This window comes from Calonectris borealis, chromosome 2 (assembly GCF_964195595.1).
Source record: "Calonectris borealis chromosome 2, bCalBor7.hap1.2, whole genome shotgun sequence".
Lineage (NCBI taxonomy): Eukaryota > Metazoa > Chordata > Aves > Procellariiformes > Procellariidae > Calonectris > Calonectris borealis.
This window is the reverse complement of record NC_134313.1, coordinates 70,090,133-70,105,855: the sequence shown is the minus strand read 5'-3', so window position 1 is coordinate 70,105,855 and position 15,723 is coordinate 70,090,133. Positions and strand designations below refer to the sequence as shown.

At 36.7% G+C, this 15,723-nt stretch overlaps 1 protein-coding gene across 9 annotated transcripts in view; it reads right to left on the bottom strand.

Moving 5' to 3' along the window:
- The window catches only part of ANKS6 (ankyrin repeat and sterile alpha motif domain containing 6), a 44,581-nt gene that overhangs the window by 11,771 nt on the left and 17,087 nt on the right, over positions 1–15,723 (bottom strand). For 8 of the 9 annotated variants that reach the window (XR_012672421.1, XR_012672419.1, XR_012672418.1 and 5 more), the window contains 7 exons: positions 10,004–10,214; positions 9,338–9,387; positions 8,122–8,325; positions 6,152–6,317; positions 5,295–5,464; positions 1,658–1,847; positions 125–241 (listed from right to left, as the gene is read on the bottom strand). Coding sequence is in view for 5 of the 9 variants with exons in the window: in XM_075142308.1 (XP_074998409.1) it covers positions 125–241; positions 1,658–1,847; positions 5,295–5,464; positions 6,152–6,317; positions 8,122–8,325; positions 9,338–9,387; positions 10,004–10,214 (1,108 nt within the window). In the remaining 4 variants the exon portion in view is untranslated. The remainder of the gene's footprint in view (positions 1–124; positions 242–1,657; positions 1,848–5,294; positions 5,465–6,151; positions 6,318–8,121; positions 8,326–9,337; positions 9,388–10,003; positions 10,215–15,723) is intronic. The other variant, XM_075142310.1, reaches the window with a different exon arrangement.

Genomic DNA, 15,723 nt, shown 5'->3' with positions numbered 1-15,723 from the left:
TATGTTGTCTCCTTACCTGCATCCCTGGAGAAAGCAAAGGTTCTCAGGGCTCTTACTACTTCTGCCACATTACTCCTATTCAGCATCTCTTTTGTACTACTCTGTAGTAGTAGGGTAAGATTACCTTTCTCCAAGTTTTCAGAGCCTCCTTTTACTCTCACATGGTTTCGTCTTTCATGATTCTCTACATCACTGGTTCTCAGAATAGGGACAAGCTGTTGATGGTCCACCAAGTGGTTGCCTAAAAGAAACCATGCACACCTCTGAACCCTGCTGCCTACTGTCCCTCCACAGCAATATTCAATGCAAATCAATTTTCTAATTCATTTAAGTTTACTTGAAAGGAAAAGAAAAGTTAACATTGCAGGCCGCCTTCTACTTATTCTTCTGATTACTGCTGGGCCTATGAGCATATGCACTATTGCTGCTGAATCAAATCACCGTAAGAGAAGCCCTTGAATTAAAGGACCACTTAACTACGAAAGCTTACAAGCACAATGAACCCAGAACTACTTAGACTTCTGACAACCTATTCCTCTGCTACAGAGAAACTCACTGTACCCTGGCACTAGTGGTACAGTCACAAAGCCCGGCTTCACCAGGTGAGATCAGGACAGCTGATTGCTTGGGGAATTCCCCTTGTTATCCGACAGCGAGTTCTCTTCCCTTTATAGATCTCTAAACCGACAACTCTTATGTTATCAAGCCATCATTATAAAATGGCACTAACTAAAATGTGAAAGGATTTTCTCCAGCAGTCAGTACAATATGTTACAGCTAAGCCATGATAAGAGGACGGAAAGCGGGTCAAATATCACCTCTCTTTAGTGTCAAATGGAAGTACAGTGTCAATGGACAAAGTTAGCATAAGTGAAAACAAAACAAAATCAATACGGACACTTTCAAAAAAACCAAAAACAGTACAAAGCGCCTCTTGCAGAAACAAAATAAAAGGTACTCCATCTCTTATTTAAAAGATTCTGAGTCCTGTTATTTTTTTCACTTTTTTGAGATGTTTACAGAAGAAAACAAAGTAATTGACATGCTGTTTCCATGCAGTAATATGACTTGTTAAAATAAAGTGTTGTAATTTAGACCTTAAAGTTCAGCTTAAAAGGCAGTAATCTTATTGGAAAAGTAGTAATGTTATTATCCTTTCTTATGACTTAAAGTTAAAAATAAGGTCAAAATAAGGTTATTTTTGCAAATTAAAAAAAATAAATGCAATACAGCTTTTAAAAATCAATTGCATGTAGCTATGACTTGCTATGAATCAAAATCGTATTTCTGTAGTGATGTGTTTCACTGCATTTATTAAAAAAAAAATTCATTTTGAATGTGGAGAAAGTGCATTTTCTACCCTCAGCAAAGGGTGAAAAACAGGATTTAAGCCAGAAAGAGGGGAAGGAAGGAGGCCTACATGCTCTATGCTAGCTTTGAGATGGTACCAATCTCCCTCTAAATGGAAAGGATCACAGCTTTTGGGAGACAAATAGCCAGTTACTGCAGGAATGCCAATCTTGCAGTAAGAAACAACAAAATATTTTTTCTAGAAAGAAAGAAGTTCTCACTCTCATGCAGATACACACTAATCCAGTATAGTTATAGCTTTAAACACTTTGTGCTCTTCATGAATTAATCTCCCATAATTACTCACCATCTTCTGTAATAGTACCACTGCTGGAACCATTGCTCTTGGCCTGTCTGTGAGAAGAAGAGAGAGAGGACTCTGCGTTGTGAACCTTAGGAGACGGGGAGGGTGATGGGGAAGGTGTGAGAGTTGGTGATGTGCTTTTAGACGTAGATGAAGTCCCAGATGGAGGTCTTTTGTTCATTTCCAGTTTTTGCTGTAGTTAATGATACAATCATTTCAGTTAAAAAAAAAAAAAAGTGTTTACCTATATATGATGCTTCAACATTACTTAAGTTGCATATCATTTCTGCAGAGCATGTAGTCACAACTAGAAGCTTCTGCTTGATTCATATTGAAATAACTGGAGCAATACCAATTTATCCCAGGTGAGAGTCTGTCCCCTCAAATTCATCAAGAAAAAATACATTTATTAAGGCTGCAATTTTGGAATAAGAAAATGATTTCTTATAAAGCAATACTATATACAAGCACTACAATTATTCTTTTTATAAAAGCTGAAATTACTTTGACTCTGAAAACAGGTCTTTTTCATTCAGACATTTAATTAAATAAATAAAGCCTCAATTAAAACTTTTCAAAGTATATCAGATGCTAATTTAAAGCAGCACTCCATGCTGAATTAATCAGAAATATGTAGCAAGCATAAACTAAGTTTCGGGTGCATTTAAACCCCCTGCTGCACTGGAATGAAAGTTTCCAGTCAACCCTTAAACTTGTTATTACTTAACATGAGTCATATGATTCAAATTCATTAAATATTTTGCAAATATTTCATACATTTGGAGGCATGGAAAACAAGAAAATAGATGAATTAAAATGAGGAATAAGAATATACATGTATACGTATCAGTCTTTTCCAAAACAATTTAATGTACCTCATCTCCTAAATTCCTCAATCTACGTATCACTTCACATATCTCGATGTTTGCATTACATGACCTAAAAAGAAGTCTTAGGTGATTTTCTCCTGGATTCCTGAATTCAGAGTTTAGCTTAAAATACCTTTTGTCAGTTAGGCTGCTAGAAGAAAAGCATAAGAAAAAAGTTGAGCTAGGTAACAAGGCAAGAAGGGAGAATGACAGTGATTCCTGCTCCTCTACAATTTTGCTTCTGTGCTATGGCATAAATGGAACTTTTCTAGTTTATGAAAGACATGCAGATTAAAAAGATAAAATTGATTTGAGTGGTAACATTCTTCCATTACTCTGTCCTATGCCAGAATGTACTACCTCCTTAGCCCTGCATTAAATTGGCTAAAAGTAACATAGCGTGATACAAATTTGAGAGGTCTCTGAAGAGCATCGTGAACTCATTTCGATTTTTCATCTCAAATTTCCCTGTGTTCTGTTATTGGCCATTTCTGTTTCAGAATGGTCTTCCCTCTCTAGCACATTGACTGCATTTATTTAAATTACATCACCCTGTAAATTGTTATTCAGTTTTTCTTTTCCTTGTACAATCCCACCCCTCATGGATAACTTTTGCAAAATCAGCGTAACATCGCTGCATTTTTAGATCAGCTATTTCCAAGTTTAGACAGTATGATCCTAATGGAAGGGCACATTCCACAATGGATATAGATGTTAAATTTTCAGCATTTGTGTTGTTGATTACAACAACAAAGTAGGCTGTTTTGCAACCAGTGTCGATCCATATTGATTGTGTACTCCCAACAGACACTGATGTCCCAAAAATCACCTCAGATGTGTGATACATGAACATCTATCGCGAGATCCACACTGGTTACATGTTTTGTGGATAGACTGAAATTCATCTAGACATCTAAGCAAAGAGCACTGAAAGAGCTGTTGCCCTTCCAACATACTGGTACCATTTGTATTTAAAAATTTTTTCAACAGTATGATGAACTGCCTTCCCAAAAGATGATCTGCAGGGCACTGCACCTCACTACTTCTTTATCCCCTACTGTCTTCCACTGTGAGTGGGAATAATAGTTAAACTTCTTAGTGGCAGCACTGTTGTAACAACAGGCCCCAAGATCTGCAGCCCAAAGCTCAGAGGCACAGGTATTATTTCTTAATAGGCTAACTAATATAACTGGAGAAAAAATAAGATTTTGGGGGGCACACAAACAGCTCTTCTGAAATTATTTCCAAGATAAAAACAAGCTGAGAGGAACTGCTGAGAGTTTAATTAGAAATATATTGGTCAGACTACCTCTGAAAGAAAAAGCATTTGGTAGCTGTTCAGTAGAGGAGACTTTAATAAGGGAAGAAGATAATAACGTGGCTTTGTCTACAAGAAAGAAAGAGACAGATCATTTATAACCTGGGGAGCAGTTATGCGGGATAGAAAGGAGGAAAGATTATCATGTGCCAAAGAATCAGTATGAGTCTATTGCTTCTGGGGGTCCAACAGAGCTATAAATTTTAGCTCCCAATCTCATCTTTGAAAAGCAACCAGTAGTCCCTTCAGAATCAGGACTGATAGATCAGAGACAAAGTGACTATCCATGGAAACTGTTTTGGCATTGGTAGTTGCACACTTTTTCTGATTTTTGTCCTCCAGAAATTTCAATTAAATCACTGAGCAGCTTTGTAACTTCATTTATCATTGATATTTACTGATTAAATATACATACTGCTTACTGTTGCCATATAAGACATTACAGAACAAGATAGTAAATGTAATAATTCTATACTCTGGCCATTTTTGTTTCTTCAGGCAAAACTTCAAGAAGAATCTCATAAAAAGATGCAAAGAAAACAAAACAAAGCAAATGAGCTGTTTGGAGATTACACAAGCAAAAAGTTGAGAAATTTTGCTCTCGGTCATGTATTCTAACATTTTCAGAATACCAGACGTTAGAACTAAAACCCCAAGTTATGTACTTTCTTTCTCTTGCTCTCTGAAATGTAATGTTTCCCTGTGTGAATAAACCCATACATTTCACAATAGTGTATCCCATCTTCTGTTATGATGCTGCTTTCTAACTTGTGTCTCTGCAGATTTAAAATCTTAATCCTTAAAAATTTTGTACAAAGTAGTTGTTAACATCAAAGTACATGCACAAAAATGGGCAGGTCATGAGGGTAAAGCTATTCCAGGAAATTGATAGGTAAGTCAGCGCACATAATACGGCCTGCACTCAGGAGCAAAACCTCACTTTGGTGATGACAATTTAATGTTCATACTGTTTAAATGTAACACCTTGTGGAGCAGACTGGATACACACAATTGTTGTGGTCAGCAGATCCTGGTACAAATTATCTCATGTTCTGCACAGGTTGTGCCTTCGGAGGGAAACTAGCTATACCACTTCAGAGTAAAGCCCAGGAATAACTAACATAAAACACTGGACTCAATCGGGGTCATAGGAAGAAATAATGAGAAACCAAAATAACAGTGCAGATCTACCCTAAGACCAAGTATTACATTTACTGGTTTTAAAATAGAGTGAAATTAATAATAAATGCTTTATTATTAGGTCTGATCTTTTGTAGACTTGTAATTAAAAGGAAAGTTTGTGGAACTGAAAAGTTTCCACTACTGTAACAGGTGTTCATTCATTTTAGGCTGTGCAATGTCATGCAGTTATATTTATCAACCATCCATGACTGAGACGTGACCTATTAAAGTTAGCCAATTTGGAAGTACAAAAATTTACATTTCTCTGTACCTTTACAACATGTCCATTGCCAACAATTTGAGCACACTGCAAATCTGACAGAGTGGATGAAGAAGTTGATTGGACTGGACTATGCTGTTGGCTGGGTTTCTGTTCAGGTAGGCCTGCTGCTTTTCTTCTCTGGGCTGCAATCTGAGACAAAACATTATCTGCACTGCCACCTACGAAAAAAATAAAATAAAAACAGAGTCAAGGAAACCATCATTTTAAAATATTTGTTAATTCTCAATTCACTTCTCTCCACCACTCACTTTATTTTAAAAACTGACTGGATGAGGTAAGAGAGAGAATTGTAAGGTTCAGACCTGTTCAGCAGCTTTCAGGAAAGGGAACAAAGATCAACTGCAGGAGAAGAGAGAAGCTAGCCTTGTTTATACACACACAGAGCTGACTTTCATACTCTTGGATATAGGTTTCGTGAGCTCCTTCACCATATTGTCTTTACAGCTGCCGGATATAATACTTGCAGCTTTGTTTTTAATTGAAACCCGATTTTTATTTTAAACAAAAAGCAAGCAACATGGGTAAGAGAAAGCTCTATGAAATGTGTGTTGCAATGAACAAGCATCCACCTGATCCATCGTGGGTGGACTCAATAAAATCAACATGTTTTTTCTGAGACAGGGGCTAACCTATGAGACTTCTATAACAGATGTGAGGCTTTTGTTCCCTTATGTAGGTGTCCAAAGTCCAATCCTGTTCCAACAAAATGTATAGAATTTTTACTTATACAGCAGTAGGAGCCCTCAGAAAAAGTTTAGTATCTTCTACCATTATCATAAACTCTAATTTTTTAGCTGAACCAGATACAAATGACTTTCTTATTAAAAACAAAAGCAGCATGGTACCTGATCTGTTATGCAGTTCTCCTCCATGCCTGTTAATTCCCGCAATGTTATTGGATCCACCAGAAGAATGGGGAGAATGGTTGAAGTTATTGGAATTTGAAGGAGATGCAGGTCGTCTTGCAAATGTTGGTAATTTGACTGGTCTAGTACCTTTGCTAACAGATGTCTGGAAATCAAAAAGAAAAATAATTTTCATCTTTCTTGTTTGAGCAAAACAAAGATCAAACTTCAACTGCTATTTTATTTATCGTAAGTTCTGAAACTTCCACTGAAGAACAACAGGGATATCAGAAATAATCTTATTTTACATTTACAAATATATTGAATATATATTTATATAAATATATATACATTGAATATATATATTCAACAAAAGAAATGAAACCATAATGAAGGCATTAATTCTCCTTAACCTTTGGCCAACACAAAATAAGCATATACAATGCACCTGAGATAGGATATACACAGTATTATGAGCCGGGGTGGGCGCGGAGAATTATCACATGTGAAACTTCTTTCCTGCAGAATCCTGGTTTTGTCTCTCCCATCTTACAAACAGCTACCACGTACTTCTCATCCATCATCTCCTTGTTTCTTACTAACTAAGCTGCAAAAAGTGACATGAACTTTCTCTCCTCCAGTTGCATTTTCATATCCCCTTCAATCTAAACATCTACTTGCACCATTTTATTGACTATTGTTAACTGAGGCACTAATGATCTAGCTATATGCTAGCCAAATCCTCAGCCACATCCTCTTTCAATTCTTTTGCTTTTACACCACTGGCCACAACCAACCATCTGACGTATGGCTCTTGCAGCTCAGCTTTTTCATGTTTCTTATCCTGTTGCTCAAATCACTTCTTCCAACTCTGACTTACTAGGTTTCTCTCCCTCTCCCTATTCCCTTAGCAAAACCCTTCTTTCCCCACAGAATGATTGATGGCTAGTCCTCCTCTATTTCCCCTGCTCCTCACTTTATATATGGGTGCCAACTATTCACGAGTTATTGCAATTATCCTTTTTAGGATAACGAACACTTACTTTCCTGTGACTTATCACTTCCTTTCTAATACTCCACCTAAATTGCCTCTACTGGTATTAAGCTAACTTTCACTTAAAAAAGGAAGACAGAAAAAAATTCCTCCTAAAATGTCTTCATTGTCCCATTTCTAGCACTGACATGAAATACAGTTCTGGACTAGTAAAATAAACTCGTCTCTACTTGGCTATTAGAGTCTAAAGTCAGGGGAGTAAGGCACTTCACCTTTTTCTCCTACTAACTGTGAAAGCAAAGGTTGTCGAGGTTGTTTTGCTTCCTGTTTCAAGATAAAAGAGCTATTCTCCTTTTGGTTCACGTTTTCACTAAAAACATTGCAGAATCAGGCAAGCTCCTCCTATAAAAAATAGAATTTATTCAGACTTTTTCCCTTTTTACAGTACTTGCACTTTAAGGCTGTATGCCTTCAAGCCCACTTGACCACTAATTGCTACAATTTAATCTATTACTAATCTTTCAGAATGTTATGTCTGTATATTTATGTCTCACTGATATTTCTTTCCTCCCCCCCAGTTCCTAAAAATTGAGAGACTTTCATTCTTTTCTTCTGCCCCTAGTCATCTTCCAAATCAGAGCAGTTTCTGCCACACTCCAATGACTGTACCTACTTTGGCAACTAAAATATATAGGTGGAACCAGCAGCCACTTTAGCAGTTTGCAGCAAATTCGTTAGGGCTTGACCTTATTCTGGTTAACAGCAAACAAGTTGTTTCATTTCATACAAAACTTCTGTTCCATTCATGTTCCTTCCATAGAGATGTGTATTCTTCCTGAATAGCAGAGCTTAAAAGGACAAGCCATCACTGGGACAGTGCGTTTAAAGTAATTTCTAATCAGAAACACAGTGTGGCTCACCAGTCAGCATGGCCTGGACATAACACAGTATTTTCGTACACATTTTGTTTGCTTACTATATCAGAGTTCCCACTGCTGTTAAAATCATGCTTGATCGCTCTCTGTGGCCAGGCAGTTCTCATCTGTTCAGCTTTGCCATCTTTGCTGAGTCGCGTTCGGTCAGAATTCCAAAGCTCAAAACTTGAGGGCGGTAGGAAAGGTGGTATCACTGCTTTCAGTTTATCATTGGGCAGCCTGGTAAATGGAGCACTACTTCTCAACTGAGAGAGGGAAAGAAGGGAAAAATGAAAGACCCTCTTAAGAAAGATTACTGGGAGCTGATGATGTAGTTTCAAAATTGTAAGTTAAATAAAAAGGTGGAGACAAATGCATTTTTAACAAAATAAAATGGAAATGAGACACAAAAGTAGTATACGTGAAGGTGTACAACACAGAGTAACAGAGACAATCCAATGGCACCCGTCAGTACGCTCATTCGTTTAATACAATGAATATAGTTCATCAGGTGGCAAAAACTGTCTCTTCCAGGAACTGGGCTGAATCTTGCTTCAACTTGATTTTAACAGGAATGTTAACAATTCATTTACAAAGAAGTAACAAGGTAGTCCTCTCTATTTCCAGACAGGACACCTGGAAACAGTGAACGACTGCCTGTTCCTGCTGTATATGTTCTCCAGAAAGAGAAAAAAACAACACAACTGATTTGGCTCCCTGGAGTTCTGTCAGACAGTCACATCAAAAGTTACTCAATCTTCTTAAAAAAGAACATAAAGGATAACCAGCCAAATTTAACGGCATCTCCAGGGAATAAGCTGTAGGGGAATTTAAAGCTACAGCATAACAAAAGAAGAAATAGAACAATAAAAATAAACATCCCGAACTAAATATTTCATGGTTGCCTCTATTAGTAATTTCTCACTTTCACATTGTACCATGTTCCATCGATGTTTTCCTCCCAGCACACTGCTTGTCAGCAACTAATCAGCTGTTCCGTCCTTTTTACTAATTCATTGCTGATCGTACAAAGGTATCAGTAACTCTTGAAAAAAGTCAGTACTTGTGAACAGCTTCCATACCATACTACTTGTAGTACTTCCTAGTCTAAGAACTATTGATGTGTCACAGCCTGTCAGTTCCTGTCTAGTGACTATAAACAAATGATAGCTCTCTTTCTAATGGTGACTTGGATAGGAGGTAAAAAAATAATAAAAATTATGAGAGGTGCATGACCTTCTGAATTGGGCTGAACACACCAAGAACACTGCGACATACCATGGTTGTCAATAACTCATCATCCTTTCCTCCTTTTGCAGTGTTTACACCTGAAAAATATATAAATGATGTTTTACTGTTTACACACTCCTACTTTTGTTTTCAAGGATAGCTTACTGTTTTCAAGTATTCAACAGCTTTACCCTCAGTAAGCACACAGAATCAAGATTTCCAGTGACACTGCCATGTACCTAAATTAAAGTTAAGCCAATAGTCTTATTTCACATCACAAACTGTAGGGGTTTTGCATGGAGAGCTGTACAATTTCAGTAGATGTGCTTTACGGTTTGGGTTTTTCCAATCTCTCTTTCTTCTCAGAATTATTTATTTATCTGTTTAAATAAATTGGTTTTCATTATATAAATTAGTTTACCAAAGATACTAACAACTTTTGAGTGACCTGTCTCTACTGTCCAATTTAATGGTGCTTGCTACAGAACAGTCATATGGTTATACTAGCATTTTCCTGCTTAAATGACGCTGCACTCAGCATTCAGCATGATTAACAGTCAGAAGTACAAACATCTCTCTTTCTGTATACTACAAATATATGACGTGCCTTTCAGTTATATTAAGCAAAATAAAAACCAAATCAATAAGTTAGAAATAGTATCATCTTGACTATGCCACAAGAGCTCACTTCCCATAAGACAACTCTGGCTTTACCACTAGCTTTGTTATTTGTGATCCGAGCTGTAGCAGCATCAAGGTTTCCAGAGGTGTCCATATCACTCTGTGAAACTGCTTTTATGGTGGAATTTAATGATGGTTCAGGATCATCAGGAAAGGGCACAAACTGACTGGAAGGAAATCCATGGCGCAATGTCTGAGTCAGCTTCAGCTTGCGGAATCGATTGGACATCCTGCTCCACCAGGACTAGATTGATAAGAAGACACAACAATTTAGTTCCAACTAAAAGAAAAAAAGAGGAGAAGAAACGTACAATTAAGTAATCCTTACAGCAATGATAAATCTGTCAAGGAGTTTTTGAGATAAACTACAAAAGCAATGTTAAAGTGGTTTGCAATTATCAACAGAATCCTTCACCGTAATTTGTATGCATAAGATTAATCTCTTTCCTTATTTTTCATCTGGCAAACACCTTACAATATTTTTCCACACTATCTGGAAAGACAAGGTAGATAAAAGTATTAGGGTAATTTGAATAGGAAATTTTTCAGCTACATGGCAAAGATTTAATCTTCCCATTAACTTCCAATTTCACCATTCATTCTTACATTCTCTGGCATCAATGAACTGGCATGTATATTATCTGCTTTTTAGAGGTGTGCATAGAAGTTTATCCGATCTGCATGAAAGCTTCTTTGTAAGGTTTTCAAAATCAGTGGCAAACTGGAAGAGTTCTGGTAGTATTCCTGTCAAACTAAAGATCCACAATCCATACAGTGCTGCTATACAGATAACTTAAACCCTGCCAAACTGGAAAGACTGTAAGCTGAAAAAGAGCAAGGCAAGGAAATATCAGCTGTGAAAACAACACAAACCATAGGACTACTGCACCTACAACCTCCATCCATACAGGTATCACATAACGGTGGAAACCGTTACACAAAAGGACCATCTTTGCTCAAAATAGAATTTATCCAAGTATTTATAGGCTTACACATCTTTACAGGCAGACAGTGCAAGATGCTTCAAGTATTTAGTAGGACATTTCTCTAGACTATACGAGATCTATAGGCTATATTAAGACGACCTATGCAATCTGTATTAAAGATTATGTAGCTTGAAGGTAAATAAGTCAGATTATAAACATCTTCAGATTATTTCTTAGTAAAGCTTCTTCTTCCCCTTCTGGCATGCTTTTAAAAAAAAATATATAGTCATGTAAAAGTGATGATACTTCATCACGGCAGCTTTATGCGATATCCAATCCAGATAACACACTTTCCTAGTTTATTCTTTATTCTTAGCCATTCCTTCTCACCATACATATTCCCCTCTCTCCTTGGCATTTAACATTTTTCAACTGCTTACTGATATATGTCTTCCCAACTGTCATTCAGTAGAAGTAAGTAATATAAACTGTAAACTTATTCCCTGTAAATCAATCCTTCTAGCAGATGATCATTAAAAAGATTTTAAATCTGCACAGAGCATTAGTAATGGATAGAGTTCTCAGACCTTTGTATCTCTTTGGAACCATAACTAATAAAGATTTACATTACTTTCAGCAACAAAGACCTGATGGAAAAAGGCAAGAGAGACAAATAGTTCCGAGAAAGCAATAAAACTCACACAGTTCAACATTTATTCACCTTCCAAAAGGACTTGAAAGGGCAAAAAAATCCATCTAGTTTTAACACAGAGTACAATGAGCTTACAAAAGAGACTGCCTGCACAATGTGATTTGGTTTTGTTCACTGAAGCTAGCTTGCTTCTGTAACAAAGATCACTTCTAAGTTCCTATCATCTTTGTTACTCTTCTTCACAGTGCTTCCGTTTCGTTAACATATGCTCGCACCACAAACTTACCCAAAATGGATTAAGTACAGCCACTATGTTACCATATAAAAAACTACTGCTCTCCAGCAAGGAAGGAATGAAAGTGGAGAGGTTCCTATTGTCCTCTGGTGTTCAGAGCATGGTGGTCTGAGCGCTGGAGTTTCCAGTCTGCTGCTGCAAAAGGTTGTGGCCTCTCCATATACCCTACCACATCACATACATACAGAAGCTGGAATAAAGGGCTTTAAACTAGACTGAAGCAGCCTAGTTACAAAAATGCATTTGTGGTTAAAAATAGTGTCTGTCAAAAGGCTGAAATCTAGTAGCAGCGGGAGAAGGCAATAGTATCAAAGAACAGAAAAATGGTATTGCCACTTGAGAAATACCTTAGACATTTGTAACAATATTAGGAATGAAAGAATAAGGGGAAAAACTGGAAATCCCTGCCCTCAAAAAACTTTAATCTAAATAAGAAACTGAATGTGATAATTCACACTGCTCTAATACTGACACTGAGAGTATAACTTGCTGAAGAAGCACAGGCAGGAAGAAGATAGAGGAAATAAAATTTTTGCATATGGAAAAGGCACAACTTTTTTTTCAAGTCCACAAAATGGTGAGAAACAAAGCAGTTAACAGTTCCTGCGTGAAAGGGGTAAAGAATGAGATCATGGTTATCCACTACATAATCAGCAGGTAAACTAACAATGGCCTGTATTATGCATAAATTACAAATAAAAGAAACACACAACAAAATAAAAAATCTACTAGTGAATGACAAAAGTGATCAAACAGGAAACACTGAAAAGGGTTTGGTTTTTTTGAACTTCAAAAGCAGCCTACTTGTGATCAGATATTTTAGTATGAATACTTTTAACAGGAGGAGGGTAGGAATATATATGCATTTGCTTAACAGAGTAAGAATATTTACATGAGCTTACACAAATTAAAACCAGACAAGACTGATTAAAATTACCCTCTGAACAAATATTGATTATCTTCAAGATAAGTTAAGAGGATGGAAGAAGTTACAGAAATCAGGCAAAAGGCAAATACTTAATCATCCTTACCTCAAAGAGGAAAATCTAAAATTTACTGATCAAAAAGCTTAACCTGAAAGGACATCATTGAAAAGACTTCGTCATCACAGCTCATAAGAGACAGCTGGCATGGGTTTGTTGGGAATAAATCCCACCAAGTCAATCTCTCTCTTTGACAGAGAGTGGGCAGAAGGGAGGAAAAGCTGTAACATAGCTTGACTTTAATAAAGCTTTTATCGCTATTCCATGTAACATTCATCCAACGATTGATGAAAATATGGTTCAAGTAAAATTAATATAGGGAAAGCACCATAGCCAAAAAACATATTAAGAGAAAAATTACCAACAATTTGATCTCAAATTGGAAGGACATACTTCGCAGAGTGAAACAGGAGTTTGGAAATGTTTGTTAACAACAGCAACAATTAAACATAACGTATTTTGCACAGTCTATGGAAGACATCTATCTGGACAGTTTCGTGAGCACCTTAGATACTCTAAATATAAACACTGACAAATTAACATTATTCAGTAGGGGTCAAGCTGACATGTAAGAAGAAGAAATCAAGTGTACGAATACAGAAAAGGAAGTAAGTAGCAAAGCAGCTGTACTAAAGATAAAAAGAAAATCAGAGTCGTAACATAACACAAACTAAGTATAGATACACACTGTCCTACTGCTGCAAAAAAGGTGAATTTCACTGATAACAGCATGAAACACACAACTGTGCAAGTAGTTTTTGTACGCCATTACGTGATACTGAGACCCTAGTTGGAATCTCATGACTTATTTTGGATCCCTCACCTTGACAGATACAGACAAATCAGAAATAGTAAGAAGTTTAGGAAACATAACCTGCAAACAAGAAAATTTGAATGAATTATTTGTGTTTAGTCTAGGAAAAAAAAGATTGAAGAGAATATGATAATTCTTTAAGTATTTATATAGTTCTTATAAAAATGAAGGTGGCCACTGAACAAGAATCAATCAACTTAATAGGCAGCAAGAGAGATATAGATTAGATCAAGGGAAAAAAATTCTGACCACAAGAAGCGACAAGCAGTGGAACTGGGTGCTGACAGAGACCATGGGACCAAGGGATCTTCTTCACCACAGTGAAGAAAGAGAGAACAGAAACTTCTGTCAAGGATGTTCTTGGCATGTTCATTCTGTCTTCTTACTTAAAGGCAGGTGAGCCTTCAAGTTCCATCTCATTTTTACATTTCCATGATTCTGTAGACCCCACATTCTGTCATTTGCACTGATCTAGACAGAAAATTTATGTACTGGCTGAGTCACCATATCTTTGGTTTACAGTCCTGGCTCAGCACAGAGCAGTTGTCCACACAGAAGCACTGTTGCTACAAAAGCTAGGAGAGGTCCCTCACTTCAGCACTCTCTTCACATGCTGGTCCAAAGAGAGATGAGTTTGATGACCCCCTCCCAGCCAATCTGAAAATGTAATTTTTACCCTTTCTGAACATTTGTAAGGACAGTAAGATACGTAACATACTTGTGGTCAGACAGAGTGGTTAATAAAGCATTAAGCAGTGATGGAAGACGGGGCTATATTGGCTTTCAGGTTATATATATCAGAGAACTATACAGTATACAATTTCTGCTGAAAAAGTGCTTGATTAAGACTTAACTTGTAAACACTGTAATATTTTGCAGTTTTGAGATCAAATACTTAAACATTCCACACATGAAAATATTAAATTTGTGTCAGTACTCATGTGTACATCTTTATCACTGACAAATCTTACAACTCGTTTCTTAATTTCACTTCATAATCTTTTATGACCCTAATTAAAGCCTTTATGTCATAACACTGCAAGAGTTGCAATCCGACCTGTTGTTGATCTGTATTCCATAAAGGCAAAAGCTGTTCTGACAACCTCCCATCTAAGTAACTGCATTCTTAAATAGGTCCATCTAAATTGATACTGAAGTTGTGTCACATCGAATAATAGAATAAACATATGAAAATAACCACTTGTTGCTTCATAGTTAAAACTGCAAAACAGATTTGAGCTAAAGTAGAACTTTAAATGGTCTTTAAAATTCAGGTAAACAATAGCCTGGAAATTGCCATGTATGTTTCCAAGACCCTGATAATATTTATACTAAAAATACGAGATCATGGACTCAAGGAAATTCTGAGGTACACCATAATCAAAAATTATTCATCTAAATAAACAATAATGGCAACAACAACAAAATAAAATAATACTTTTTCCTTCTTTTTCGCAAACAGGCAATGTAAGTTGCAATATGTTTAAGTGGCATGCCCTTGTTCTGACTCTACGTTGTTTCCTATTGGACTACCACCGATTTTGAGTTAAGGATACAGCATGCCAGAGGACATGTAAGCCTGAACTGCACACTCTTCATATTAAAATCTCTGCTCTGATCATCTTAATTTTCAATGCCAATAGCCTGTTCCCATTTATGGCTGAAATGAAGCCTATCCTCTGTTCTAGAGGTAGACAAGAGATACAGCCTCTCAGTCTCTTGGGCTGTCCTGCACAGAGTCCCAGGAGTATTTTCAAGTAAATTACCAGAGCTTCAGTTTCCTTCCTTCATCATCCCTCCTTCTTCTAGAGTGTCTAAATACCATAGAAGTAAAACAAAAGAACTACTGCTGCAATTCCTACATGGAACAAACATATAAATAGGCAGTTTCTCACTATGTTAGGAGATACTAGCCAAATCCCCGTAACACATCCACTCCGATTTCAAAAAAAAGAAAAATAATTAGCAATGAGTATAAAAACAGTCTACTAAAACTGGAGTACATTTAGATTTTAAAGGCAGATTTACAATTAAGATCATAATGGAAATTCAGTTCCAAACTTATGAATATGGTACCTTCCAC